Source organism: Lichtheimia ornata (assembly GCF_029851405.1).
Source record: "Lichtheimia ornata isolate CBS 291.66 chromosome Unknown scaffold00045, whole genome shotgun sequence".
In the NCBI taxonomy this organism is placed as follows: Eukaryota; Fungi; Mucoromycota; class Mucoromycetes; order Mucorales; family Lichtheimiaceae; genus Lichtheimia; species Lichtheimia ornata.
In genome coordinates this window covers 153,226-177,871 of record NW_026695365.1, presented here as the reverse complement: position 1 = coordinate 177,871, position 24,646 = coordinate 153,226, and the positions used below count along the sequence as shown (strand labels likewise).

General features: G+C 43.6%; 9 protein-coding genes across 9 annotated transcripts; 6 read left to right on the top strand and 3 right to left on the bottom strand.

The window, feature by feature from the left end:
* Positions 1 to 1,305: 1,305 nt before the first annotated feature.
* Positions 1,306 to 3,382, top strand: O0I10_008504 (uncharacterized protein; the record flags this gene model as incomplete). The annotated part of the gene is made up of 7 exons (XM_058488507.1): positions 1,306 to 1,551; positions 1,608 to 1,748; positions 1,822 to 1,941; positions 2,003 to 2,155; positions 2,225 to 2,752; positions 2,812 to 2,981; positions 3,046 to 3,382. 7 exons carry the CDS (start codon positions 1,306 to 1,308, stop codon positions 3,380 to 3,382), a joined length of 1,695 nt encoding a protein of 564 aa, XP_058340753.1.
* Positions 3,383 to 3,885: 503 nt separating this feature from the next.
* On the top strand, positions 3,886 to 5,720 carry O0I10_008503 (uncharacterized protein; the record flags this gene model as incomplete). Its single annotated transcript, XM_058488506.1, has 9 exons — positions 3,886 to 3,972; positions 4,039 to 4,098; positions 4,163 to 4,291; positions 4,357 to 4,464; positions 4,519 to 4,773; positions 4,827 to 4,961; positions 5,025 to 5,137; positions 5,198 to 5,618; positions 5,688 to 5,720. The coding sequence occupies 9 exons, from the start codon at positions 3,886 to 3,888 to the stop codon at positions 5,718 to 5,720; spliced, it is 1,341 nt and encodes a 446-aa protein (XP_058340752.1).
* A 607-nt stretch (positions 5,721 to 6,327) lies between these two features.
* Positions 6,328 to 7,724, top strand: O0I10_008502 (uncharacterized protein; the record flags this gene model as incomplete). Its single annotated transcript, XM_058488505.1, has 8 exons — positions 6,328 to 6,469; positions 6,535 to 6,656; positions 6,726 to 6,851; positions 6,914 to 7,130; positions 7,193 to 7,311; positions 7,362 to 7,447; positions 7,506 to 7,578; positions 7,647 to 7,724. 8 exons carry the CDS (start codon positions 6,328 to 6,330, stop codon positions 7,722 to 7,724), a joined length of 963 nt encoding a protein of 320 aa, XP_058340751.1.
* A 235-nt stretch (positions 7,725 to 7,959) lies between these two features.
* O0I10_008501 (ATP synthase subunit alpha, mitochondrial) lies at positions 7,960 to 9,809 on the top strand (the record flags this gene model as incomplete). Its single annotated transcript, XM_058488504.1, has 4 exons — positions 7,960 to 8,010; positions 8,096 to 8,323; positions 8,392 to 9,191; positions 9,260 to 9,809. The coding sequence occupies 4 exons, from the start codon at positions 7,960 to 7,962 to the stop codon at positions 9,807 to 9,809; spliced, it is 1,629 nt and encodes a 542-aa protein (XP_058340750.1).
* A 104-nt stretch (positions 9,810 to 9,913) lies between these two features.
* Positions 9,914 to 10,822, bottom strand: O0I10_008500 (uncharacterized protein; the record flags this gene model as incomplete). Its single annotated transcript, XM_058488503.1, has 3 exons — positions 9,914 to 10,241; positions 10,301 to 10,709; positions 10,765 to 10,822. The coding sequence occupies 3 exons, from the start codon at positions 10,820 to 10,822 to the stop codon at positions 9,914 to 9,916; spliced, it is 795 nt and encodes a 264-aa protein (XP_058340749.1).
* A 934-nt stretch (positions 10,823 to 11,756) lies between these two features.
* On the top strand, positions 11,757 to 13,725 carry O0I10_008499 (uncharacterized protein; the record flags this gene model as incomplete). The annotated part of the gene is made up of 12 exons (XM_058488502.1): positions 11,757 to 11,791; positions 11,851 to 12,089; positions 12,148 to 12,382; positions 12,455 to 12,574; positions 12,645 to 12,706; positions 12,769 to 12,841; positions 12,901 to 12,975; positions 13,034 to 13,104; positions 13,157 to 13,302; positions 13,364 to 13,437; positions 13,498 to 13,618; positions 13,678 to 13,725. The coding sequence occupies 12 exons, from the start codon at positions 11,757 to 11,759 to the stop codon at positions 13,723 to 13,725; spliced, it is 1,299 nt and encodes a 432-aa protein (XP_058340748.1).
* Positions 13,726 to 13,913: 188 nt separating this feature from the next.
* O0I10_008498 (uncharacterized protein) lies at positions 13,914 to 15,274 on the top strand (the record flags this gene model as incomplete). Its single annotated transcript, XM_058488501.1, has 6 exons — positions 13,914 to 14,050; positions 14,113 to 14,321; positions 14,392 to 14,503; positions 14,556 to 14,749; positions 14,810 to 15,146; positions 15,214 to 15,274. 6 exons carry the CDS (start codon positions 13,914 to 13,916, stop codon positions 15,272 to 15,274), a joined length of 1,050 nt encoding a protein of 349 aa, XP_058340747.1.
* Positions 15,275 to 17,031: 1,757 nt separating this feature from the next.
* On the bottom strand, positions 17,032 to 18,365 carry O0I10_008497 (uncharacterized protein; the record flags this gene model as incomplete). Its single annotated transcript, XM_058488500.1, has 6 exons — positions 17,032 to 17,071; positions 17,134 to 17,467; positions 17,527 to 17,720; positions 17,769 to 17,880; positions 17,948 to 18,150; positions 18,226 to 18,365. 6 exons carry the CDS (start codon positions 18,363 to 18,365, stop codon positions 17,032 to 17,034), a joined length of 1,023 nt encoding a protein of 340 aa, XP_058340746.1.
* A 3,833-nt stretch (positions 18,366 to 22,198) lies between these two features.
* Positions 22,199 to 23,293, bottom strand: O0I10_008496 (uncharacterized protein; the record flags this gene model as incomplete). The annotated part of the gene is made up of 1 exon (XM_058488499.1): positions 22,199 to 23,293. The coding sequence occupies one exon, from the start codon at positions 23,291 to 23,293 to the stop codon at positions 22,199 to 22,201; it is 1,095 nt and encodes a 364-aa protein (XP_058340745.1).
* Between the last annotated feature and the right edge of the window lie 1,353 nt (positions 23,294 to 24,646).

Here is a 24,646-nt window from a genome sequence, read left to right as displayed (position 1 = left end):
AGAGACATGGTGCAAATAGCAAAGCCCAGTACACGTGCATGAAATCCGCAGCTGCGGCGTGTCAATTTGCGGATCCACTGGCTTTATTGTGAATAAGGAATCTAAGTGTAGAATGTAGCTCTTCCGTTGGCACAAATAAGTGTTTACTTCTGGATCGTCATTTGCAATTGCTCTCATTGCTATAGCTGTTTGCTTTTCTCAAGGCAAGATGAAGGAATCCAGCATTGTGTAAGTGTGCAACTCCTTTGTTGGTACCATGTAAGCGTTTGCTTCTGGGTCCTTTGTCTCTTTGGTGTCTCTGGTCTCTTTGGTGTCTTTGGTCTCCTTGCCTTTTACTCTCAAGCTAAGACGAAGGAATCCAACATTGTGTAAGTGTGCAACTCCTTTGTTGGTACCATGTAAGCGTTTGCTTCTGGGTCCTTTGTCTCGTTGGTGTCTTTGGTGTCTTTGGTCTCGGTGCTGTTCTTAAGTCAACGAGAATGCTGCGCATGAATCACATTCATCATCCATCAAAACACCCTCTAAATATAGCGTAATAGAGAACAATTATCATCAGATCACTTTCATAAACAATCCTTTATATATGGTACATAATCGTAAGATTCATTTATCGCCATTGTGCCTGTAATCCAGATATTCATGTCGATTGCGTTTGTGGTGAACCTCATGAAAGTGATGCTTGGGTCAGAATGTTGAAAGTCATGGTTGGCCGGGTGCCCCTGAAAGTACCATTCTCCCTATAGTTACCTTTAGTACCATCTCGACTATCATATACATACACACACACAACATCCTTTGCATTCCTCTCCACTTCCTTATCCTCATTGACATTTATTATATATACATCCCTTTCATCATTCTTAGTACACGCTATATGACTGTAGCCTTTCTCTTTCTCAAGCCAATAGACTTTACAATGTTGTTCTTTATCCGATGAAAAAAGTTTATGTATATTGGATCAGCAACGTTCGGGTGATATTAAGCGACAAAAGGCGAGCTAATGCAATGTATGCTTAGCTCTCTCTTTTACAATTTGGGTCGTCGCCAAGAAAAAAAGTGTAGTGCACAGGTCGCTTTATTTTTATTTCCTTTTTTGCCACTGGGACAAATACAATGCCGTCTTATCACAAACAGGCTTTTGATCATCGCGTCATTGTTGCCTGCTGCCTGTAGATTTCTGCGATTGTCTCATGTGGGTGCTGCTATTGTTGTTGACAAGAAGGTTGACCGTTGCCATTTATATTTTGCTACCTTTTTCTTTCCCTTTCCTTTTCATCCACAGCACAACGCATACACATATGAAACATGATCATCATTCAGCGGCAATATCTGTATACCAGCTTACGAACACTTGCATTGGGATCACTTGTACTTGCCATGGTGTGCTCTGTTGCATACATTATCCGGCCATTGAGTATACCTCCGCCTCCAGTGGAGTTAACGACGTCGTCATCGACAACACCAGCCGTTGAATCCATGGAACAACAACAGCCTATGGGTGATTACTTTTTGGACAAAGCCTATGTCACCATCATCCACAACGAGTTGGAGGTATGATCAAACGAATGTTTCTTATGCAACCATCATTTGACACGCACTTTGAAAAGATCAATCCTGCCAAAGTAGCCATGTATTCATTATATAAAACTCGTCCTCAAGCACGCATGGTGGCTATTGTTCCAGACACCTTTTCAGAGGACAATGCAACCTCGCTTCAATCGATCGGCTTGGATACCGTTGTTATCAAGGTCAGTCGCTTTTAGTGTATGTGGCTGTGAAAAAGAAACTCAAGAATGGCCCATTCGTTTGTCTCGTGAATAGGCACCACCTTCTTCTTCTTCTTCTTCTTCGGCCCTTGTTGATACTACGGCAATATGGAACGTTGTACCGGCGACGATTGACAAAGTTGTATACTTCTCCACCGAGATCATGTTTCAAAAGGTAACAACCCGTTGTATGTAGGTGTCCATGTGATATGAAAATTATTATTAACATGAAGCAGAATGTGGATCATTATTTTGGGTATGTTGCACATACCGTGCTCAAGAAGGATAACGGGCCTGTAGGCTTAAAAGTCCTTGAACGAGGAGAACAAACATCCTCCTTCTCCTCCAGCAGCTTGTTGTTATCAGAAACATTTCCTATGGCAGATCAGGTATAGTACGTGGCTGGGCGCGTGATGTATGTAGTGTGTGTTGACTTATTTCTTGGCATACACATACAGGAGGTGTTCTGGTTCCATGGGCCAATGAAACCATGGAATGCGCATCACTATCACGGCATTGATTGGCAGACCCATTACAATCCGCTTCCGTTTTACCATTGGCGTCATTTGCATGATGAATTGGCCTTAAGCATGGGTGAGACGCCACAATGGATCAACCAAGATCGACGCCGCTTGGTGTGCGATGATGCGTCGTCAACGATGATGGTCCCCAAGAACAACAACGTTGATCAATTTACAGTCTTGTTGAGTACATACAATCCCGAACGTATTCAGCACTTGCAACTTTTAATTCAGCATTTGCTACAATCAACAAAAGTCCACAAAATCTTTGTCACATGGCACAACCCCCATTTGGATGTGCCCGATGCTCTGTTGCAAATGGGTGAACGGGTGACTATCTTGCAACAATCCTATGATTCCCTTAACAACCGATTCAACCCGATCAACGCCATTGAAACGGAAGCCGTCTATATCATCGATGACGACGTCTTGGTCGATATACAAGACATTGAATTCACTTTTGAGGTAGCGTATGTGCGTGTATGTGTACGTGGATCAAAAGGGACTCATGTTAGGTATGGTAGGTTTGGCGTTTAAACAAAGATAGCATTGTGGGTCATTTTCCTCGTCTCCATGGATACAACCCGGAAACACACAAGGGCTCCTATCGAGTACCAAAGGATGATGAGGCATACAGCATGATCCTTACCAAGAGCATGTTTGCTCGTACCGATTATTTGTTTGCATACACATGGCAAGTACTACTGCCACCCATTTCTATGATACAATGTTGTATATAGCTGACACATGTATGTTAGTTTACTAGACAAGGAATTACATCATATCATTGATGAGCGGACCAATTGTGAAGACATTGCATTCAACATGATGGTTTCTGGAATGACGGGCGCCAAAAGCATTGCCGTGATTCCATCCAAGCCAATGATCGATTATGGTGGAAAAAAAGGCATCAGCACCAACAACCATCACATGGAAGAACGAAGAGAATGTGCAGGTCGCTTCATCACCGAATATTGGGATGCTGTGGATCCACTGATCATGTCACATTCAGCCGTGGTGCGTCGTGTAGGACCTCAAATACAGAAAGGAAGATGGGAGCATATGCAGGCAGATCTCCATTCCTCTTTTGTGTAACTTTTGCTTTCATTAAATTGTAGTATATTGGATTTCACTTGTGCATAAATTTGGATTTTGTTGTATCATGGTTACGTGGCGGTTGCGGTGGTGACGGTGTAATGTGCTATTTGCTATGCAACGGGGTCCTTGTGTCTGAGAAAAGTCAACAGCTCATGGATTCATAATGAAGCAGGGTATCGTATGATGAATGGTATGTAGTATCATGGAAACAAAGATCCTTCATTAATGTTGCTGTCATTGTTGTATACAATGAATCCCATATCACGTGTACTCGTAAATGATGATCGTGTATACTACGTATCCACGTTTATTTTTATGATACAAAGCTAAGCAAAGCGAGCAGGGTGGAGGTGGGCATGCAAAGCATAGCAAAGCATAGGATGGGCGGAGCCTGTGACGGTCTGAGATACAGTGGAAGAGGGGGGATATCAGGCAAGCCTGGAAAGGGACGCGTGTCCTTGAATTTCCTTTCCTATTCCTGCTACAACGATCGCAACACAATGTCTGACGGCAAACTCGAAAAGATGGAAAAGGACTTTAGTCCTCAGGTCGATGCCTTGTTGCCTGAAACAGAATCCCTCACCAAGGTAGATGCTGGCGATCGTGTCTCCAGAAAACAAACATGGGCTGACTTGAACGAACTCTAATGATAGCAAGGCAAGCTACAAGAAGCTCTCGACAAACTTTTAGCATTGGAAAAGCAAGCACGCAATGTGAGTGACCAAGGGAGGAAGGGAGGGTGGCCATTGAGAAAAAGACAACTGACATTGTTACTAGGCTGCTGATGCTTCATCCACTGGACGTATTTTGGTGCAAGTGGTCAAACTATGCCGCCAAGTCGATGACTGGAAGCTGTTGAATGAGCAAATTGTCCTCTTGTCCAAGAAACACGGTCAACTCAAGGCGGTACGTTTTAAAGAGACACGTTTACGAGGCGACAGACAACTGATTGGGATGTTTTATATATAAAGGCAACGACAAAGATGATCCAGGAGGCATTCTCCTATCTCGACAACACACCCAACATGGAAGTCAAGCTTGAATTGATTGATACTTTGAGGACAGTAACGGAAGGAAAGGTACGACATTTGGAACCCTTCTTTATGAGTGTGTAGACGCTGACACCATCCTAGATCTATGTCGAAGTGGAACGTGCACGTGTCACCCGTATCCTTGCACAGATTCGTGAGAGTGAAGGAAAGATCAACGAGGCAGCCGACATTCTTCAAGAGTTGCAAGTCGAGACCTTTGGTTCAATGGAAAAGCGTGAAAAGACCGATTTCATCCTTGAGCAAATGCGATTGTGCTTGGCCAAGCATGACTATGTACGCACCCAAATCATTTCAAAAAAGATCAACACCCGATTTTTCCAAGACAAAGAAAACGAGGTAAGAAGCGTACATGGGAAAATGATGGGACACCCATCTAACTTGGTATATAGGACCTCAAATTACGATTCTATGATTTGATGATTCAACATGCACTTCACGAAGAACAATATTTGAACGCCCACAAATTCTACAAGCAAATCTACGACTCTGAATCGATCAAACAGGATGACAGCAAATGGAAGGATGTAGGTTTTTCTTTTGTGTGTGTGTATGTGGTATTGCAATCAGTATATTGACGTAGCGTTTAGGTTCTTGAGAAAGCAATTCTTTTCGTCGTCTTGTCACCCTATGACAACGAGCAATCTGATCTCTTGCACCGTTCTTATGAAGATCCCAACCTTTCCCAGATTCCCTTGTATCAGTAAGTACATGCGACACGTTTTTCCGAGAACAAGGTTCAATTTAACATGCCAAATTATAGAGAACTCGCAAAGTGCTTTGTGACCAGTGAATTGATGCGATGGCCAAAGATCGAGGAATTGTATGGTGAAGCACTCGGCCAAACCACCGTGTTTAGCAAAACCAGCGACGATGGTATCAAACGATGGAAAGAATTGCACCACCGTGTCATTGAGCACAATATCCGCGTTATCGCCAAATACTACACACGTGTCACCACCAAACGTCTTATGCAGTTGCTTGATCTCAGCGAAGCCGATACAGAGGAATTCTTGTCGAAGTTGGTCGTGTCAAAGACAATCTATGCACGAGTGGATCGACCCGCCGGTGTTATCTCATTCCAAGTCAAGAAGGATGCTAATCAAGTGTTGAACGATTGGTCAAGTGATATCAATTCCCTGCTGAACCTCGTTGAAAAGACCTGTCATTTGATCTCCAAAGAGGTAAGCAAAAGATCCTCCTGCCAAATGCTTCGATGGATGTGTGTGAGCTGATTGGGTATTCTTATTTAGGAAATGGTCCATAGCATAGCAAAGGTTATGTAATAGGTTGTTTACGTCCCCCATTCTATTATAAAGCAAGATGAAAAAAAGAGAGATAATGTGGATGGATCTTGGCATATTGTAAACGATAAATGTATGCACCATGTATGTATGTTCATGGCGTGTGAATCAGAGGCGCATGTCCAAACAATGACAGCACTCGTTCATCATCATCATCATCATTCACTCTATCCATGTTGCACAAAAATCATCGTGATGGAGGAGGTGGGGAAACGTGATACTGGCTATAAAGATGAACGCTACTACTATTGCTGAAACCGGAAAAATGAGCAAGCTGCGAAATGTGTCAAAATCTAAAACTTGCAGGGAGCATATGACGTTAGAAATATTTGATCACCAGCACACCACTCATACATATGCACTAAGCGGCTGGGATCCGCATGGCATGTACTCAAAACCCTTCGCTGAGAACACTTCTATGGTCCATGTCACACACACACTGGTACGCATTGGTTCATCCCATGTCGGTGCTACGATGGGCCGCGAAACCTGTATATTACTTGTTATGTATATACCCACCATCAGCGATTGTATATATAACCCCCCGGGCTTTATAGATGTACCTGGATTTTCAGCAACGTTTCTTTTCATGATGATCATCCACAACATTTACTGGCTGACTTTGTTTGCTACCACTACTACTGCATTGGCAGGTGCAGTAGCTGCTGCTGACCACTACAAGACTCGCCAAGTTGGTGCAGCGAATACACCTGAATACTCTATTTACTATGGTAAATCATGCACATGTATAATAAATCAAATGATAGGATATGTATTAATAAATCTGTATCCTCAGAGAATGAAAATGGCATACCTATCTCTCCTTTCCATGATCTGCCATTTCGCCCTAACCCCAATAATGCATCCATATACAACATGGTTGTCGAGATCCCTCGATGGCATAATGCAAAGTTAGAGGTGAGGAGGAGCAAGACGGCTTTTTTTTCCCAAGCTACTTGTAGTAGCATGCTGATGACATCAATATAGATCAACCGTACCATACCATTTAATCCAATCCGCCAAGATAAAGCACCTGATGGTGGTGATTTGCGTTACATTCCAAACATCTTTCCCTTCTTTGGTTATGTAGGTAATTATGGTGCCATTCCTCAGGTAGTATCATGGATTCATTATTATCGTGAGCCTGTTTTAGCTAAATAGATGATCGTACATAGACATGGGAAGACCCCAATGTTCCCAATCACGACATTGGTACGAAAGGGGGTGACAATGATCCAATTGATGTCATTGAAATCGGTGATCTATTGGGTCATCCTGGCCAAATTAAGCAAGTCAAGATTCTCGGTGCATTGCTCATGATTGACAACAATTACACGGATTGGAAAATCGTAGCCGTGGACATCAATGATGAGAAAGCCCATCATTTAAATGGTAATGTTGGGTCTCTTTATATGTATACATGTATGTAGTTGCTCACGACAAGGATGATATAGATATAGACGATGTTGAAGAAAGTATGTTGACAGCCATCAAGCATTGGTATGCTGTTTACAAGGAGCCCGACGGTTCACCCGAGAATAACTTTGGCTTTGATGGTCGCTTCATGAATAAGGTAAGGGCATTGTGTGTATGACAATGATCGATGCTAAGACACAACGATAGACGTATACGGAAGAGATTGTGCATGAAACGCATGGTTATTGGCAAAAGCTTGTGAATGGAACAACAAGAGCTGATGACATCTCCACGTATGTGATGTAAATCATCCAAGATGTTAATATGAAAAACTAACAATGATGGGTGTAGGGTAAATTTATCTGTCAATGGGTCATCACATCAAGTCAAGAGCGATTCTCCAGAGGTGAAGGATGTTCCCAAGGTAAGGTTCTTTGTGTGTGCTTTTGCTCGGATCTTGAAAATGATCTTCTCACATCTGAGCAATAATAGGCAAATCCAATCCCAGATGCTAAACAGCCAGCCTCTTCGCTTGTTTGGTCACATGTCTCGCTTAATCTCTCATTTTAAAAAGACTCTTTAACCAATTGCTTCAAGAATAAAAGTGTACTATTATATCCATAATGAATGATAAGATGATGCTATTGAATCTGTTGTCAATGGGGATGTGGGTTGGGATAGAGATAAAAGAGGATTTCATATGCTGCAAGGGGCGATGTACACAGTCACGAGACTATAAACAATATTTTTGCGTTGAAGCGAAAGCCATCCTCTTGCCTTCTCGCTATCGTAGCGCCAAAACAACATGTTGAGAAACGCTGCTCGTCTTGCCAACTTTGCCAAGCCTGCTCAGGCTGTAAGTCTTCTCTTCCTCATTCACACATCACAATGCCATGCCTCCATTGTCCTTTGCTTGCTCACATTTCTTCCTTCTCTTATAGATGCGCATCAATGCTGCTGCTGCCAATGCCTTCCGCACCTACGCTACTGCTAAGGCTTCCACCTCTGAAGTCTCTTCTGTTCTTGAACAACGCATCCTTGGTGCCGAGTCTGAAGCCAACCTTCAAGAGACTGGTCGCGTCTTGTCCATTGGTGACGGTATTGCCCGTGTCTATGGTTTGAAGAACTGCCAAGCTGAAGAAATGGTTGAATTCTCCAGTGGTCTCAAGGTAACAAATGATACTTCTTCATCATCAACAATACGCCTTTGTTTATTGACATTCGAATGATGATTTAGGGTATGGCCCTTAACTTGGAACCTGACAACGTTGGTATTGTCGTTTTCGGTAACGATCGTTTGATCAAGGAAGGTGACACTGTCAAGCGTACTGGTGCCATTGTTGATGTCCCTGTTGGTCCTGGTGTCCTTGGTCGTGTTGTTGATGCCCTTGGTAACCCCATTGATGGCAAGGGTCCCCTTGAGACTGTTGGCCGCTCCCGTGTCCAAGTTAAGGCTCCTGGTATCTTGCCCCGTCACTCTGTCAACGAGCCTATGCAAACTGGTATCAAGTCTGTTGACTCCATGGTACCTATTGGTCGTGGTCAACGTGAATTGATCATTGGTGATCGTCAAACCGGCAAGACCGCTGTTGCTCTTGAAGCCATTCTCAACCAAAAGAACTGGAACAATGGCTCTGATGAGGCCAAGAAGCTTTACTGTATCTACGTCGCCGTTGGTCAAAAGCGTTCCACTGTTGCCCAACTTGTCAGCACCCTTGAAGAACACGATGCCATGAAGTACACCACCGTTGTTGCTGCTACTGCTTCTGAAGCCGCTCCTCTTCAATACCTTGCTCCTTTCTCTGGTGCCGCTTTCGGTGAATGGTTCCGTGACAATGGCAAGCACTCTTTGATCATCTATGATGATTTGTCCAAGCAAGCTGTTGCCTATCGTCAAATGTCCCTTTTGCTTCGTCGTCCCCCTGGTCGTGAAGCTTACCCTGGTGATGTCTTCTACCTCCACTCCCGTTTGTTGGAGCGTGCTGCCAAGATGAACAAGGACTTCGGCTATGGTTCCATGACCGCTTTGCCCATCATGTAAGTTGTTGCTACATCATTTAAAAATTGTATGTTGATAAGAGATTAACATTGTTGCCATATCATAGTGAGACCCAAGGTGGTGATGTGTCTGCTTACATTCCTACCAACGTCATTTCCATCACTGATGGCCAAATCTTCTTGGAAGCCGAACTTTTCTTCAAGGGTATTCGTCCTGCCATTAACGTTGGTTTGTCCGTTTCTCGTGTCGGTTCCGCTGCCCAAACCAAGGCCATGAAGCAAGTCGCTGGTTCGCTCAAGCTTTTCTTGGCTCAATACCGTGAAGTTGCTGCCTTTGCCCAATTCGGTTCTGATTTGGATGCTTCCACCCAATTCTTGCTCAACCGTGGTGCTCGTTTGACCGAATTGCTTAAGCAACCCCAGTACCATCCTTTGGCTATCCAAGTCCAAGTTCCTATTGTCTTTGCTGGTGTCAACGGTTTCCTTGACAAGCTCCCTGTCAACAAGATCGTCGACTGGGAAAAGGATTTCATCAGCCACATCCAATCCGAACACAAGGATGTTCTTGAGGAGATCCGCACCCAAGGTGTTCTCTCCAAGGACCTTGAAGGCAAGCTCCGTGACATTTGCGAAAACCACGTCAAGTCTTTCCAGTAAACCTTTTATTTTAAATCATCGCATTCCCAGTGAGCTGCTCGCTGATCCACAATAAAAAAGTAGAAAGCAAAAAAGTAATCTTGTGAATGTGTGTATGTTTATTACTACTTCTTTTTCATCCATACAACTTCAGTGTCATGAGGATAAATTACATAGCCATCAGCATTGGGTTTGAATTCATTGGCTGGATCTTGTACAATTGCTTCAAGTTCCTTGTACAATGCTTCTTTGACGTCGTCAGGTAAACTTGCAACATAGCTCTTGGTCATGACACGGCGACACACGTGATCCTTGTGGATGGTCATATCATAATCAAACATGCGTTGCTGGAAAGGTAGTTCAAAAAGCTCAGCAGCTTCCTTGGTATCAAAGCATTGCTTCCATTCTCCCTTTCGATATTGCGGCACGTCTTGATCAAGCTGTTGATAACGTCTACCATAACGTGTGATGAGCAAACAATCATCCTCTTCATAGTAGTATATATCACTTACTCTTTCAAAAGACGCACCCATTTGCTTTTTTCACCACTTTCCATGTTCCAAATGAGTATCAAAACGCCATTGGGTTTAAGAACACGATGCATTTCCTTGAGACTGGCAACATCTGCAAACCAATGAAAGGCTTGTGCAACGATCACGGCATCCTGCGATTGATCCTCCAAAGGAATGGACCAGCTGGTGCCATCAAATACAGGCACATGGGGCAACAACGAGTGTAACTTTTCACGCATGTTTTCGGTGGGCTCGACTGCTGTAATGTGCTTGTATCCCACCTTGTCAAGCAAGATGGTCATGATACCTGTGCCTGCAGCAAGATCAAGGATCTTGGCATGATCCGTATCAGGTACCAGTGACTTGATGTGATCCAATGCCGCTGTTGGATACGAGGGTCTTGATTTAGCTATAAAACAAGGAACATGGTCAATAAAGAAAGAGGGTTATAGGATTCATCTTACCGTAATCATCAGCAGCGACGTTGAAGCCTGCAATGGCGGTGGGGTGTACGTTAGCCATAATAATTAAGGAAGAAAAAGAAAGAGCGGATGTGTGTGAGTCATTTGCTTTTCTCCGAATGCGTGTCTTTTATATACGATATGTATGCAATGGAAGGGAAAAAGAATACCAGTTCGATGGCGGGAGTGATTTCCATTAGCATATAATACCTCGGCTAAACGAACATAAAAAGGGCACTTTAATAGTGGGGCCATGAAAGGGTCGGATGCAGAGGGTCACATTGTACTCCCAAAAATTCATCAGATTGACTGACAGAAAATAGGATTGCCCGATAAAATCAGAAGGCCTCTTTAATATGCGAGAATCTGGAGGGCGTTGTTTCTCATTACCCCTGAGAAGCATGTAATCGTTATATGTACTCGGCAAATTTACGTCCCCCAGTACCCGTAAACCAAACTAGGATCTGATTCATTACATAATGATGATCTTCAGCATATCCCCGTGACACTTGGATGATACATGTTGTCAGTTAGTAAAGTAGAAGAGGTCCAAAGGTAATCGCTTTGGATCGTTACATCAATTGTTTACATGATAATGGAAAAGTATACTAGCATCCACTATACATGTAGCTTGACGATCATCCTTCAATCATCTAAAGTTTCCTTGGTAACCACCAACCAATGCAACAACCAGGGTGACCAAACCTCGGTATCCACGTAGTTATGGGATAGCAAATGGATACAATCACGGCATTTATTGAATGATAGCATCATATTCTAAACGATATCCTTGAGGTCAATCTTAGTGTGCCTTGCTCTGATATGGAATGAGGCGAGCCTTCTTTACTTCACAGCAGCAGCATTATCGCCATGTTATCGTTGCCAATGTCCGACGTCCAAATTAGATTCCAGCAGGTGAAACAGCTGAGGATGTGTCCCTCTCCTCTTATCCCAAACGCAACACACGCAACACACGCAACCCCACACACGCAGCCATGATCAACTCACTGTTCGTGATAAATCTACAAGGGTAAATCCACTTGAGTCTTGTTGGTACGCATTGTCCCATTGACTCGTTGCTGTTTACAGGAAGATCATTATCGAGAAGCATTGGCGTGGTATCATTTCTCGGCAAATCGTCGACGTGTTCAATGACGAGAGTGCCAAGTTTATCAACTCGGTGCCAGAAAACATGAATGGTGACAAGGATTGGAAGGAGCCCTTTTACAGTCGAGAGGATGTGCCACCTATTTTGGAGACGCCCAAGTACTGGCTACTCAACGTCCTACGCGATGATTTGATATGGTTGTGTCCTGTGGATCGTGAAGGTAAAGGATGCATTGGGTTGGCATATCGACCTATGTATTAAGACGTGTGAGACTATAGTGGATCCCATGCTTGTATTTGAATTCATTCATCGCATCATCGATATCCTTACCGATTACCTTGCCGAGGTGTCCGAGCCATCGATACGAGAGAACTTTGTCACCGTGTATCAGTTACTGGAGGAGATGATGGATTATGGTTACCCCTTGACAACAGAGCCAAACACACTCAAAGATATCATTATGCCACCCACGATCATGAATCGAGTGATGACGACCGTCAATGCAGCTGCAGGGTAAATTTGAGGAAAGGAGGAGGAGGATATGGATGATGATAGGGCTGACACACCACCCGTGATGGGACATAGTGTTGCTCCCAAGTTCCCACAGAATCTTTCCAGTATCCCATGGAGAAAGGCAGGCGTCAAATATACCCAGAACGAAATCTATTTTGATATCATTGAGGAGATTGATGCTACCATTGCACAGTGAGTATCCTTTGTTATGGGAGGATCAGAGAGAGAGAGAGAGAAATGGGTGACCTAATATACATGAAAGGAACGGCACGGTTGTTTCATGCGAAGCTCATGGCAATGTCGTCGCAAATTGCCGGTTGTCAGGTATGTATATGAAAGAGAGGGATCAACAAAGCGACACGCTACTCACGCATACGTGTATTAAGGCATGCCGGATTTGACCTTGAGCTTTGTTAATCCTCGATTGATCGACGATGTGAGCTTTCATCCATGTGTGCGGTAAGCGGATGGAAAAAAGGATTGGATAAGGCTTGGCTATAACGCGACATCATTATCAGTTATCGGAAATGGGAGAGCGACAAGGTGCTTTCTTTTGTGCCGCCTGATGGTCAATTCAAGCTCATGTCTTATAGGTAAAAATGGGATGTAAAGGCAATGGGATCTTGTAACTAAATGTATCCTTAACTTTAGAGTCGCATTGACGCACTATCAAGCAATGCCATTGCAAGTGAAACCCCAAATACTGGTATCCAAGAATGGAGGTAGGGTTATGGTAAATCACAATGAGGATGGGATGTTCACACGCCATGATAGGCAAATTTGATATTAGTGTGCATCCACGAACAACTGATGGCAAGCCTATTGAAAACGTAAAGCTGTCACTTCCCATGCCAAAGAGCACTCTAAGTGTAAATGCTACATGCAACAGCGGCCAATACATGTATGATCCAGTGAGCAAGGTAAAGTGTCTCATTGTTAGTCCCATTGCTGGTAGCGCTGATGACGTCCTTTCTATTGTAGTCTATCAAGTGGGATATCGGCAAAATTCAACAACGGGATCGGGCACCTATGCTTTCAGGCACATTCCGAAGCAGGTTAGTGATTGATTGATGGAGAGAAGGATAGGATAGGATGGTTGCTAATCATGGCTTTAGTGATCTCGATCCTGATACTGGCATGACAATCGGGGTTGAATTCCAGATAAGCATGTATGCTGTCTCTGGATTACGTGTGGATAGCTTAAGGCTTTTCCATGAGGGCTATAAACCATACAAGGTACGAAAGGATCATCATCATGCGCGTGGATATAGGATTACTCATCGGGTATTTGATAGGGTGTAAGGAGTTTAACTAAGGCTGGCAAGTTTTATATCAGAACATAAATAAACCATCTATGTAGAGTATGTAATTGGGCTCATTGTTGTGGTTCATGCATCTTGCGGATATTCTCATCCGGCGGGCTAATGCTTATTAATGCACCTTCTTGACGCTGACTAAAACCGAACACACCTCTCTTTTCTTCTCCACTTCCTTTACCCCGCACTTTTTTTTACATATCTCATTTACTATCATGCTTGCTGCTGTGCTCTCTGATTCCCCTCGTCAAGAAAAGTTCAAGTATTCCCTTCAAGTGAAGGAACATGTCGTTCCTGAGGCGCGATCGGACCAAGCCGTTGTGCAGATTCAAGCGGCTGCACTCAATCATCGGTAAGCAGCAGCTGTCATCTTCCCATTCGCCCATGGTGTAACTTTTTATTCACTCGACATAGTGATATCTGGATTCTCAAGGGCTTGTATCCTGGTATTAAGCCTGATTCGGTCTTGGGTGCTGACGCTGTGGGTGTGGTCCTCAAGTCCAGTGGTGCTGGTGCTGCCAAAGTCGGTCAACGCGTCTTGATTTCACCTAGTGTCAACTGGGATTCCAATCCACGAGCTCCAGAAGGCGCATTTAGCATCCTTGGCTTATTGCCTAATCCTGGTAAGTAATGTCATCATCGTGTGTGATTTAAGGTTTTGCTGACAAATCCACCCACACTACAATCATGCAGGTACCCTTGCTGAAACCATCAACATTGACGAAAAGGAGGTCTTCCCTTGCCCCGATCATCTTACAACGGCCGAAGCTGCTGCTTTACCCTTGGCTGGTTTGACTGCTTACAGGTAAAAGAGAGTGTGAGTGATTCGATGATGCCATGGCTCACCAAGTATGTAGAGCTACTTTCACCAAGGGCCGAGTTCAAAAGGGTGACCATGTCCTTGTCACTGGTATTGGTGGTGGTGTCGCTTTGTTTGCTCTTCAATTTGCCGTAGCTGCTGGTGCCAATGTCTATGTCACATCATCAAGCCCTGAAAAGATTAGAAAAGCCGTTGAGTTGGGTGCTAAAGGAGGCGTCAACTACAAGGATCGTAAGTGCTATGCGTAAATCCTAATGAAAATACCTCTTGTTAACCTTGGTATCATTTTAGCTAACGCTGGTGCTGAACTCAAGAAGCTCCTTAATGGTGCAAAGATTACCACTGTGGTTGATGGTTCAGGTGGCCAACTCTTTGATCAATTTGTCCGCGTGATGGATAACGGTGGTGTCATTGTTCAATATGGCCAAACAGCTTCTCCCAAAGGTGTCAACTTCAACATGACCGCTGTGCTCAAGAATATCGATATTTGCGGTTCAACCATGGGTTCTCGTGCTGAATTCAAGGAGCTCTTGGAATTTGTCAACAAGCACAAGATCCACCCAATTGTGTCGGACGTGTATCATGGATTGACCCAACAAAATGTGGATGATGCCTTTGAACGCCTTGAGTAAGTTGCTTCAATGCCCTTGTTTTCTTTCTCTTGCAATGCAAGTAGTTTAACCTCTCGTTTATAGACAAGGTGGTCAATTTGGTAAGGTGGTCCTTGAAATCCAAAACACACGCCAAAAGCTGTAAGCCGATTAGTAAGAGGATAGCAATATCACTGCCATTTGATACACACCAAGAATACAACATGATTCCTTTGTTACATAATTTTGGATATTAGCTCATTGGATTGATGTGCTTGGTAGAGGAAAATGGAGCATGTAGATAGGTGTTTTGTCATGTGAATGAAGCAAGTAGCCCTGTTGCTTTCTACGTGGTGTATCAATTACATAAGCCATCAGCTCTAGAGATAACTTTGATGGCTGTAGAGTATGGATTGCCTGAATTGAGGGAGTGCTTAAAAAGGGAAAAGATAGAATGCTTTATTGCATTGCCAACGATTGTTGCTTCCTTGGTGGACTACATCACTTGACGGGGAATTTACCCATGTAACTTGACCATCGCCGCAACTATCAGCGATAGACGACGATTGTCCACCGTACTTGACGTGTGAGTAAGTAAACGTGCCTTTTCTTCAGCGCTCGTTGTTGATAGCAATCTTTAAAATCGTATCCAGCGCATCTTTTCCTTCCCGTAACAGCTTTCCTTGATCATGGAGTATCTTCGTTATCAATGTTTCCAAACTATGATGCCAGCTATTAGAAATCATTCACGTGGATCATTGTTGTGTGTAAAACTCACACGCGCAATGATGCCTTCATTCGATGTGCTGAATACTCTGCCCATATCAGATGAAGTGTACTTGTCCGATTGCCTGGGTATTGGCATCCACTTCTCGCTTATGAATGCGATCTGCAGGCTTTCAAGGCATGCTCTTTGGAAGTCTTCGGTGCTGTCGCAATATGATGAATTCTCAAGCTTGCTATTCTTCCGATCCAGGTTTTGTACATGATCAATCGTGAATCAACCTTCTCGATATTCATCCATGACTCAATCATGGCTCTTGCAACAAGGATTTAATGTCTCTTGTTTCGTGTCCGATTGACCATTCTTGTTTAAAGTAATCTAATGGTTAATGATATTACGTGATAGCTGCCAATTCAATGTCAAATACCTCATTGCTCTCCTGCCCGAGATTGACATACAATCCATCATCGAATTGCTGCTAACGTCTCTTCAGCAACAACGCGTAACTTGTAGAAACCGCTGTATCACCCCTATACGGGCTGTAGTACAAATGCCAGCCTAATCCAAATTTCCATGTGCATCTTGCAAGGTAGCTACATACATCAAAAGGACATCGTATGTATATAAGTAAATGCTTCATCAAGCGAGGTGATTAGGCTATACCTTATTAAAGGGCCAAATGTCACAATGACAACAAGGAAAACGGAAGTATGTACTAGGATAACAACGAAAACTTAGCGATCATGACAAACGTTAGTACATGGATCGCTCACAAACAGCACTCACAATCATGATACTCACCAAGGGCTTTTGAAGGTGTCAGCAATCAAAGAGTAGTATGACGGGAAGAAAGAGATGGGTGGGAGCAAAAAAGACGACAACATCTTCCTTGTTTATCATAGGTGGGTGGTGGGCGTGGGTAATCCTCTGCTCACAAGGAATGATGAATGTTTGTTGGAGATGAGGCATTGATAAATTGATGGAGCACGTAGTATGCCAAGATCAAGCCTGCCTGGTTGCAATGTTGTTGTCTATGCATGAACCAAAAGTCGAGTAGTAGGAGGATAGCCATATCACTGCCATTTGATACACAAGAGTAAAACATGATTTAGGATATTGGCGCATTGGCTTGATCATAAAGCTTGCACTTGCAGCCTCATGTTTTGGTTTTCAATGCTAAGCTTTATTGACTACAGTACTTAGATCTCGATAACCACCTTGCCGAATTGATTGCTTGTGCTATTATAAACATCCTCCCCATGGTTAGATTGTATTCTCGTGTACAACATTGAGAGACTTACCGAAGCAAATCAATGGCATCGTCAACATTTTGTTGGTTCAAGCCATGGAATACCTTAGAGACAACAGGATGAATCTTGTGCTTATCTACAAACTCGACCATTTGCTTGAACTCGGCACGGGATCCCATGGTTGAGCCTCTGAGTTCCAAGTTTTGTGCTACTTCATTCATTCTGAAGGATACCGATGGTGATGCGGTTTGGCCGTATTGGACGATGTATCCACCTTGTCTCAACACCGTCAAATACTCATTGAAGAGAGCACCTCCAGCACCATCAACGATAGCTGAAAGCTTTGCACCATTCAAAAGCTTATCAAGTTGCTCCATGGCATTTGCTATGTCACCATGCATTTAATATACAGACATTTCCCGTTTCCCGGTACTGCGGACTTACGATCCTTGTAGTTGATGCCGCCCTTGGCACCCAATTCAACCGCCTTATTAATTTTATCGGTACTCGATGAGGATACGTAGACATTGGCACCCGCGGCAACAGCAAATTGCAAAGCGAAAAGTGCTACACCACCACCAATACCAGTGATAAGGATATGATCACCCTTTTGGACTTGTGCCTTTGTGAATACAGCCCTAATTCCATATAAACAACACTGATAATGGGAATCACAACGCACTCACCGGTAGGCTGTCAAACCAGCTAAAGGAAGGGCTGCAGCTTCTTCTGTGGAGAGATGCTCAGGGCAAGGAAACACTGACTTGCTGTCAATATTGATGGACTCCGCAAATGTACCTTTTGTGTATACTAATGTCAGCTGACAGGAGAAATATATATACAAAGAGAGTATTTCTATAATCACCTGGAGAAGGTAGTAAGCCAAGGATACTGAATTCACCTTCGGGACCACGAGGATCGGAATCCCAATTGACGCTGGGACACAACAAGACGCGTTTGCCCACTTGTGCATTATCACCAGAGGCAACAACTTGGCCAACAGCATCAGAGCCCAAAACAGAGTCGGTCTTGATACCAAAATATTGACCCTTTAGAATCCACACATCTCTTTTTTAAAGAAGCAGCAGCATGTCATGAGTAACGTGTGGTGGTATGTATGTCGCGTCTTTTTTCTCCTCATACCGGTGGTTCATGGCAGCAGCTTGAATCTTGACAACTGCCTCATGTGGTTGGGCTTTGGGTGCATCGTAATCTTTGACTTGAGCCGAGTATTCAAACGACTTGTCAGGATTGGGGATATCAGTAAGAATGGTTGCACGCATAATAAAAAGGTAAAGAAATTCCCTCTGTTTCCCGCCCGCATACTTAATATAACCCCCGGTGTTTCACCCAGCTGATTTGTCATCGCTAATGAACGATGCATCTAGAAGCGAGGTGGAGTAAATAGTAATACCGTAAATGAAACAGGGTTCCTTTTCATTGTGTACCATGCAAAAAAAGGGAATAAAGGTTGTGTAACTTGGAAACGGTATCCACGCATCCATTTTATACTCGGCAACGAGTCAATCGCCATAAAGTAACTAAACAATTGCCAATGACGAAGCAATGCACACTTTTACAAAAGCACTCTTTGTTCTTTGAATCCCCTTTCATTTTCTTTTTGTCCAAAAAGGAAAGCTTCCAAGAAAAGAAGATAGCTTCCAGAGAGAGGTAAATACTCAATAGCCATCAATGAAACCCCCAGAAGAACGCGTCGCGTATACAGCCTATCCAACTTCACCAAATCACCACCAATCCAAAACATGACCACGTGATCCCGATCTTGCACATGTGAGATGAAAATGCGATATGCTAATTATGCTGAATCCTTCATTCAATGGGAATCGAGGAATACAAAAGACATGGTAACGTGGGTATATCTCAAGTGAAGACAATAAAGAAAAATCATAGCCAACTAGATTAGGTATTGGTGACCACATAGAACCAAAGGGTGTCGTTGTGTCATTGTGCCATTGTTGTATTCTTGGTTGCCGCCTCATAACCATTATCATCCAGGTCCAAAATGGCTGCTTCGTGATTTGACTCGAGTACATAATATCCATGGTGGTAAATACACCTCTCGCCAAAGATGTAAGCCCTCTCGTCATCTTATTCAGCTGCATTCATATGGTGATCCATCCTTCCTGCTGACGACGTCCCAAGTAACCATAGCAACGCTCCAAGATTTCTCATCGCCGCAATCGATTGCATCCATCCTTCATAACCACTGAAAGTCCGGCATGTTGATAAGAAAGAATCCCTGTGATCGCTGCTGGTACGCTCCCTTTTCCATTCGGCTGCTGGTCTATTTCTATCGCAGCTCAGCCAGGTGAGGATGGCTGGTATTGCGTGGTACTTGATGGCTGCATCATCCAAACTGATCATTATGCCGTATGCTTCACTACTTGATATCGATTGTTAGTCCCCAATCTCTTGATCAAAAGACCCCCCTCCATTCTCTTTTGTACCTTGATAAATGAATGGCTCATAATACAATATCTCCTGTACCGGTGTACTGTTGGATGACCACGCGTGTATTCATAGATGAAACGATAATGATGGTGATGATGATCGCACTCAATGGTTGTTGTGTAAGAAATAAAAACTGCTGAATGGGATGGCCATCGTTTGCAAAGGTAATGGAACGTTGCTTGGCGATGGATGCTGTGGGCAAATGCTTGAATAACCTTGGTAGCAGAAAAATATGGATGCTGTTACTGTACTCATTCATTGCTGTTGACATGATCCACTTGTAACAGATGCCCATTGTAGGATGATCATCAAGGTAATCGCTGAAGATGAGAAGCGCCAATTCATGGGATAAAAGCTGATGGCATTAAAGCTGTGCATGGGCGTGTACTGCCTGTTGCTGATATAATCCATCCATCACTGATGTACGTTGATAAGTGTTCTCCGAAGGAATTCCTGATAATGAGGACCATCAGACGCTCGAATAAACGTTGATGACACCAAAGCTTTCAATGCCGTTGTTTGACGCTGATGTATGATCCACCGTATAAAAGATGCATGAAGGAAAACAATTCCTCGAGTCCCCGTTGAACCGTACTTGGCAATGATAGCTGCTGTAATCCTGAGACTTCAAAGCGCCAACAATACATTGGTTTCTGCAAGATGGTTCCCCTATAAAAACCACATGTCAGCAAGCATACTTTCATAGCACTGAATTGATTTGTACCTACATACATAGCGATAGCGGTGATGAAGTGATGGAATAAACCTTGAGAATAGACACAGCTTACTTGCAGTGGTTCACCTAGTAACATACATTTCAGCAAGAATCTTCAAATGGCTTTGGAATGATACGTACTTCAAATCTCGCCCACCACAAAGACTTAATCAAATAGGCCTTCATGTTCAGTCTTCCACGATAAATGTCGCCACCATAAGAAGTCGATGAAATGGCCTACCAGCTCACTTCTTGAGGAAACGTGGTACAAGACACCATTTGCCATGGGCCCTTCACCAGCTGACTTTGACATCGCTATGATCCGCTGATCCTGCATGCTGGCAATAAAGATGTCCATATTCGCTCCAAGTCGTACAAGAAAACATAGTGATCTTTCTCTTGGAAATCCGTTGAACGAACGATGCATACGTCTACGCTGAAACAACATGGTCGTCTCCCCAAGAAAATCCCGTAAAGTGACATTCTTCGTAATGTGTTGCCGTGATGTAACAATATAACCAAAGCGATCCTGCTACTGTATATCTTTCGTAAGCAACCTGAAGGTGACAACTCCCAGAATGAACACTTTTACCTTGGTGCATATTTCAATAGCATTCTTGCATCAAATAGCCGCATCTCCATCCCATCCATAATTTGCTGCTGCTGCTGTTTCATCGTTAATAACAGCACCTGTATTGTTAGATCCAATGCCATACATACCAGTGAGACAATGCCCAGCGTCATTGCTTCGAGATCGGTATCTTGTTGCTGCCACAGATGCCATCATCCACCATGTTCAGTCGATCATAAACGCGATGTAAGATAATAACCACAGCATTTGCTTTTCTTGTCAGCATACCCAAAAGAGGCAATGTAAAGACGTGTCGAGACCTCTCCTTGTGTGGCTGCCATGGAACGAGTACACTCGACACCCTTTTGGATCTTGTATGAAAGAGAGATCACCAACCTACATATAAACTTTAGTATCGCAATGTTCAACTTGAAGAATAAAGTAATGCAGCGATTGCACGTACGTGCCGTATTGGAATGGAAAGCTTGGGTGATGGGTAGATCGCGCTCGTGCTTGTGGTCGTTGGAAAGTGTCGCCATTGGTCACCTGTACATCATCGACACTGTGCATTGAAGGCAACAATGGCAGCAGTTAATGCTCTGTACTTTGTAAATGGAGTTACTCTTACCTTGCTTTGTGAAGCGGGAGTGGAGAAGAAGGTCTTCGTTGTGTTCCTTTTCGTTGTTCTCTATTTGTGCACTCCACGCCATCCCCGCCTGCTGCATCTACCGTTGTTAACATGCCCCTCAATAATACCCTGAACACTTTGGATAAATAATAATACCATAGCTTGAGTTTTCATATGAAGCATAGCACTCATAATTAAGCTATCTCACGATTGGATGCTGCTTACATACCTTCCTAAAAGCAATCATCATCATCATTCATGCAGCAACCCTGTCGACGACACGTGTGTGTAACCATCACGTGTCGTTTCACTCAGCTATTCGCCTTGCTTATTGGAGTGCTCTTGACACCATCCACTAAGAGAAAGCACCTTCATCACGCTTGCAGCATAGTAAAAACATAAAGACACTTGTAACTCAGAATTTTACAATCAAGCGTGGGGCCTTTAATAGAACAAAGCTGCTCGGCGGGGTCAAAGCGATCTTGTGTCAAAGTATGAAGTTCAACGCGGCCATTCCCAGATTTGGCCAATGTCGCTACCAGCCAAAAAATATTTTTGCTCGACGACGAAAAAAAAAATTCAAGAGGTCGAATTTTTTGTTGTGTAAACGGTGTTTATTATGCGCCGCAGGTGCAACGCAAATGAACAAAGCTATAAGAATGAAGTCCCTAGGACCAAAAGTAAAAGATAGGCTGGCACTCACGTGCCATCCACGCTTTCATCATCTAAATTAAGTCACCATATCATCCGTTTCACATTTTGTGGACGAAATGTCAGGCTGCTTGTCATTAGGTGGAGGGCATTGCTGGTTTGGTGGTGAGGTAGAAGTTGTAGCCGGAGCGCTACTGTTATCCGTTACAGGGATTGGTGTGAAGTTCAAAGGAGGTGAATGGGATGGAGAAAAGTTTCGTTGGCGTTTGCTATTGGTTCGATATGTAAAGCTTGCTGTGGTGGTATCGTGATTAAGGTTTGCTTGATCCGATGTAGTGGATTCAGGGGCAGGTGTCTTTCCTTGTTTAATAGGGCAATCTTTGCGAACATGGCCGAGTTCTTGGCAGAAGTGACAGCGTGGTTGAGGTTTTTGGGTACATTGAAGGCGAGTGTGTCCCGAGCAATGGCAGTAGCGACAATACAATGGCATCTTGGACCAGGTGGCGAACATACGAGATGGGTACGACCCATCATTGCGTGATACAGTAACAGAGTGGACTAGTTGTTGAGGTGGTACATGGAAAACGTTGTTTTTGGTTTCGTGTTTGGGATTGGTGTTGATGTAGGCGTAACCTTTGCCAGTGAAAAAATCTTGTTCGAGGTATATGCCGAGTTCAAGTAGTTGTCCAAAAGGTTTGAGAGCTGCAGGGATTGACGAGGAGAGAATTGATCTTGTATACAGAGGAATATGGGTGAGGTTAATTTTGACGACGTCCCATTCATCTGGGATGGGATGAGAGCCGAAAATTTTGGATCCATCATCAAGGGTTACAGGTTGTTGTATGAGTTTGTCAGCGATAGCTTGGGTTTCGAAGGCAACTTCAGCAATGGCATAGGATCGAGTGCGATGCACGACTATACCATGTGCACCTTGTTTTAATGGTGATTGTCCAACAGCTCGCCGGAATTCGGTGTCTGTTATTTGTAAACGGGATATATCAAAAAGTAGAGAATGGGGATTTTCGGCACGTCTCCATACTTGTCGACTATGCTTACTTTGCGAGAAAAGAACTACAGGTTCCCGATGGTTGGTGGCGAGGGAGGCATACGATATGGGTTTATCGTGGGATGGTTTCCCATCCACTGATTTTTTAGGTTTACGGGGAAGAGCCATGATTCAATTCAAGAGGTCGAACCACTTTGGCTGGTGGCGACATTGGCGAAATCCGGGATTGGCAACCTTGATCGCGAAACTTTCACACATGATTCCTTTGACCCCGCCGAGCAGCTTTGTTCTCATAAAGACCCCACGCTTCATTGTAAAGTTTTGAGATACAGACACCTTTATGTTTTACATATGCTATAAACGTGATGCTATATGAAGAGTGGTCTTTGTTCATTGTCAATTAGCTAGACCCTGACAGAGCCAAAGATGCAGGAGGGCTTCTTGGTGTAACTCAGCTGTTTTGCATGACTGGATGGGTCAATGTATAATACTTTATGGACTATCTAGGATCAGGCATGTATTGCCAGCTAACAGCCACTTCCACCCAACACCAACTTTTGTCTACTCCATCATAATGGAACAATGCTCCTCCTCCAGACATTCATTTCCGTGATTCAATTATCTTGATCCGAGCTGATTTGGCTGAGCTACGGTCAAAGAGAGATTACATCAATTCACACATCAGCATACGTTCGAATGTCTTCAACTGATTAATCCTTGTTTGGCCGTAACTCAACCAAATCAGCTCGGATCAAGATAATTGAATCACGGAAATGAATGTCTGGAGGAGGAGCATTGTTCACATGCAGTGGATTTTGCAACAACGCTGATTGTGAGGAAATGGATGATAGCGCGTAATATATGGACTATTGTGGATAGTATACAGTATCATCCATCAATCCTTCCAGTCATGCAAAGTAGCTGTGTTACACAAACACGTCCCTCTGCATCTTTTGCTCTGTCAGGGTCTATCTATTTGACAATGAACAAAGATCACCTTTCATATAGCATCACGCTTACAGCATATAAAACATAAATGCACTTGTATCTCTAAACTTTACAATCAAGCGTGGGGTCTTTAATAGGACAAAGTTGCTCGGCGGGGTCAAAGCGATCTTGTGTCAAAGTATGAAGTTCATCGTGGGCATTCCCAGATTTGGCCAATGTCGCTACCAGCCAAAAAATATTTTCGTCGTCGTCGAAAAAAATTCAAGAGGTCGAACCACTTTGGCTGGTGGCGACATGGCGAGATCTGGGATTGGCCACGATGGACTTCATACTTTGACACAAGATCGCTTTCACCCCGCCGAGCATGTCGTTATATTAAAAACCCCACGTTTCATTGTGAAGTTTAGAGATACAGGCACCTTTATGTTTTACATATGCTGTAAGCGTGATGCTATATGAAGGGTGGTCTTTGTTCATTGTGAAGTAGCGTAGCTAGACCCGGATAGAGGAAATATGCAAAAGGGCGTGTTTGTGTAACCGAGTAATGCTGTTGGTGCAGAGTGCATGATGGCT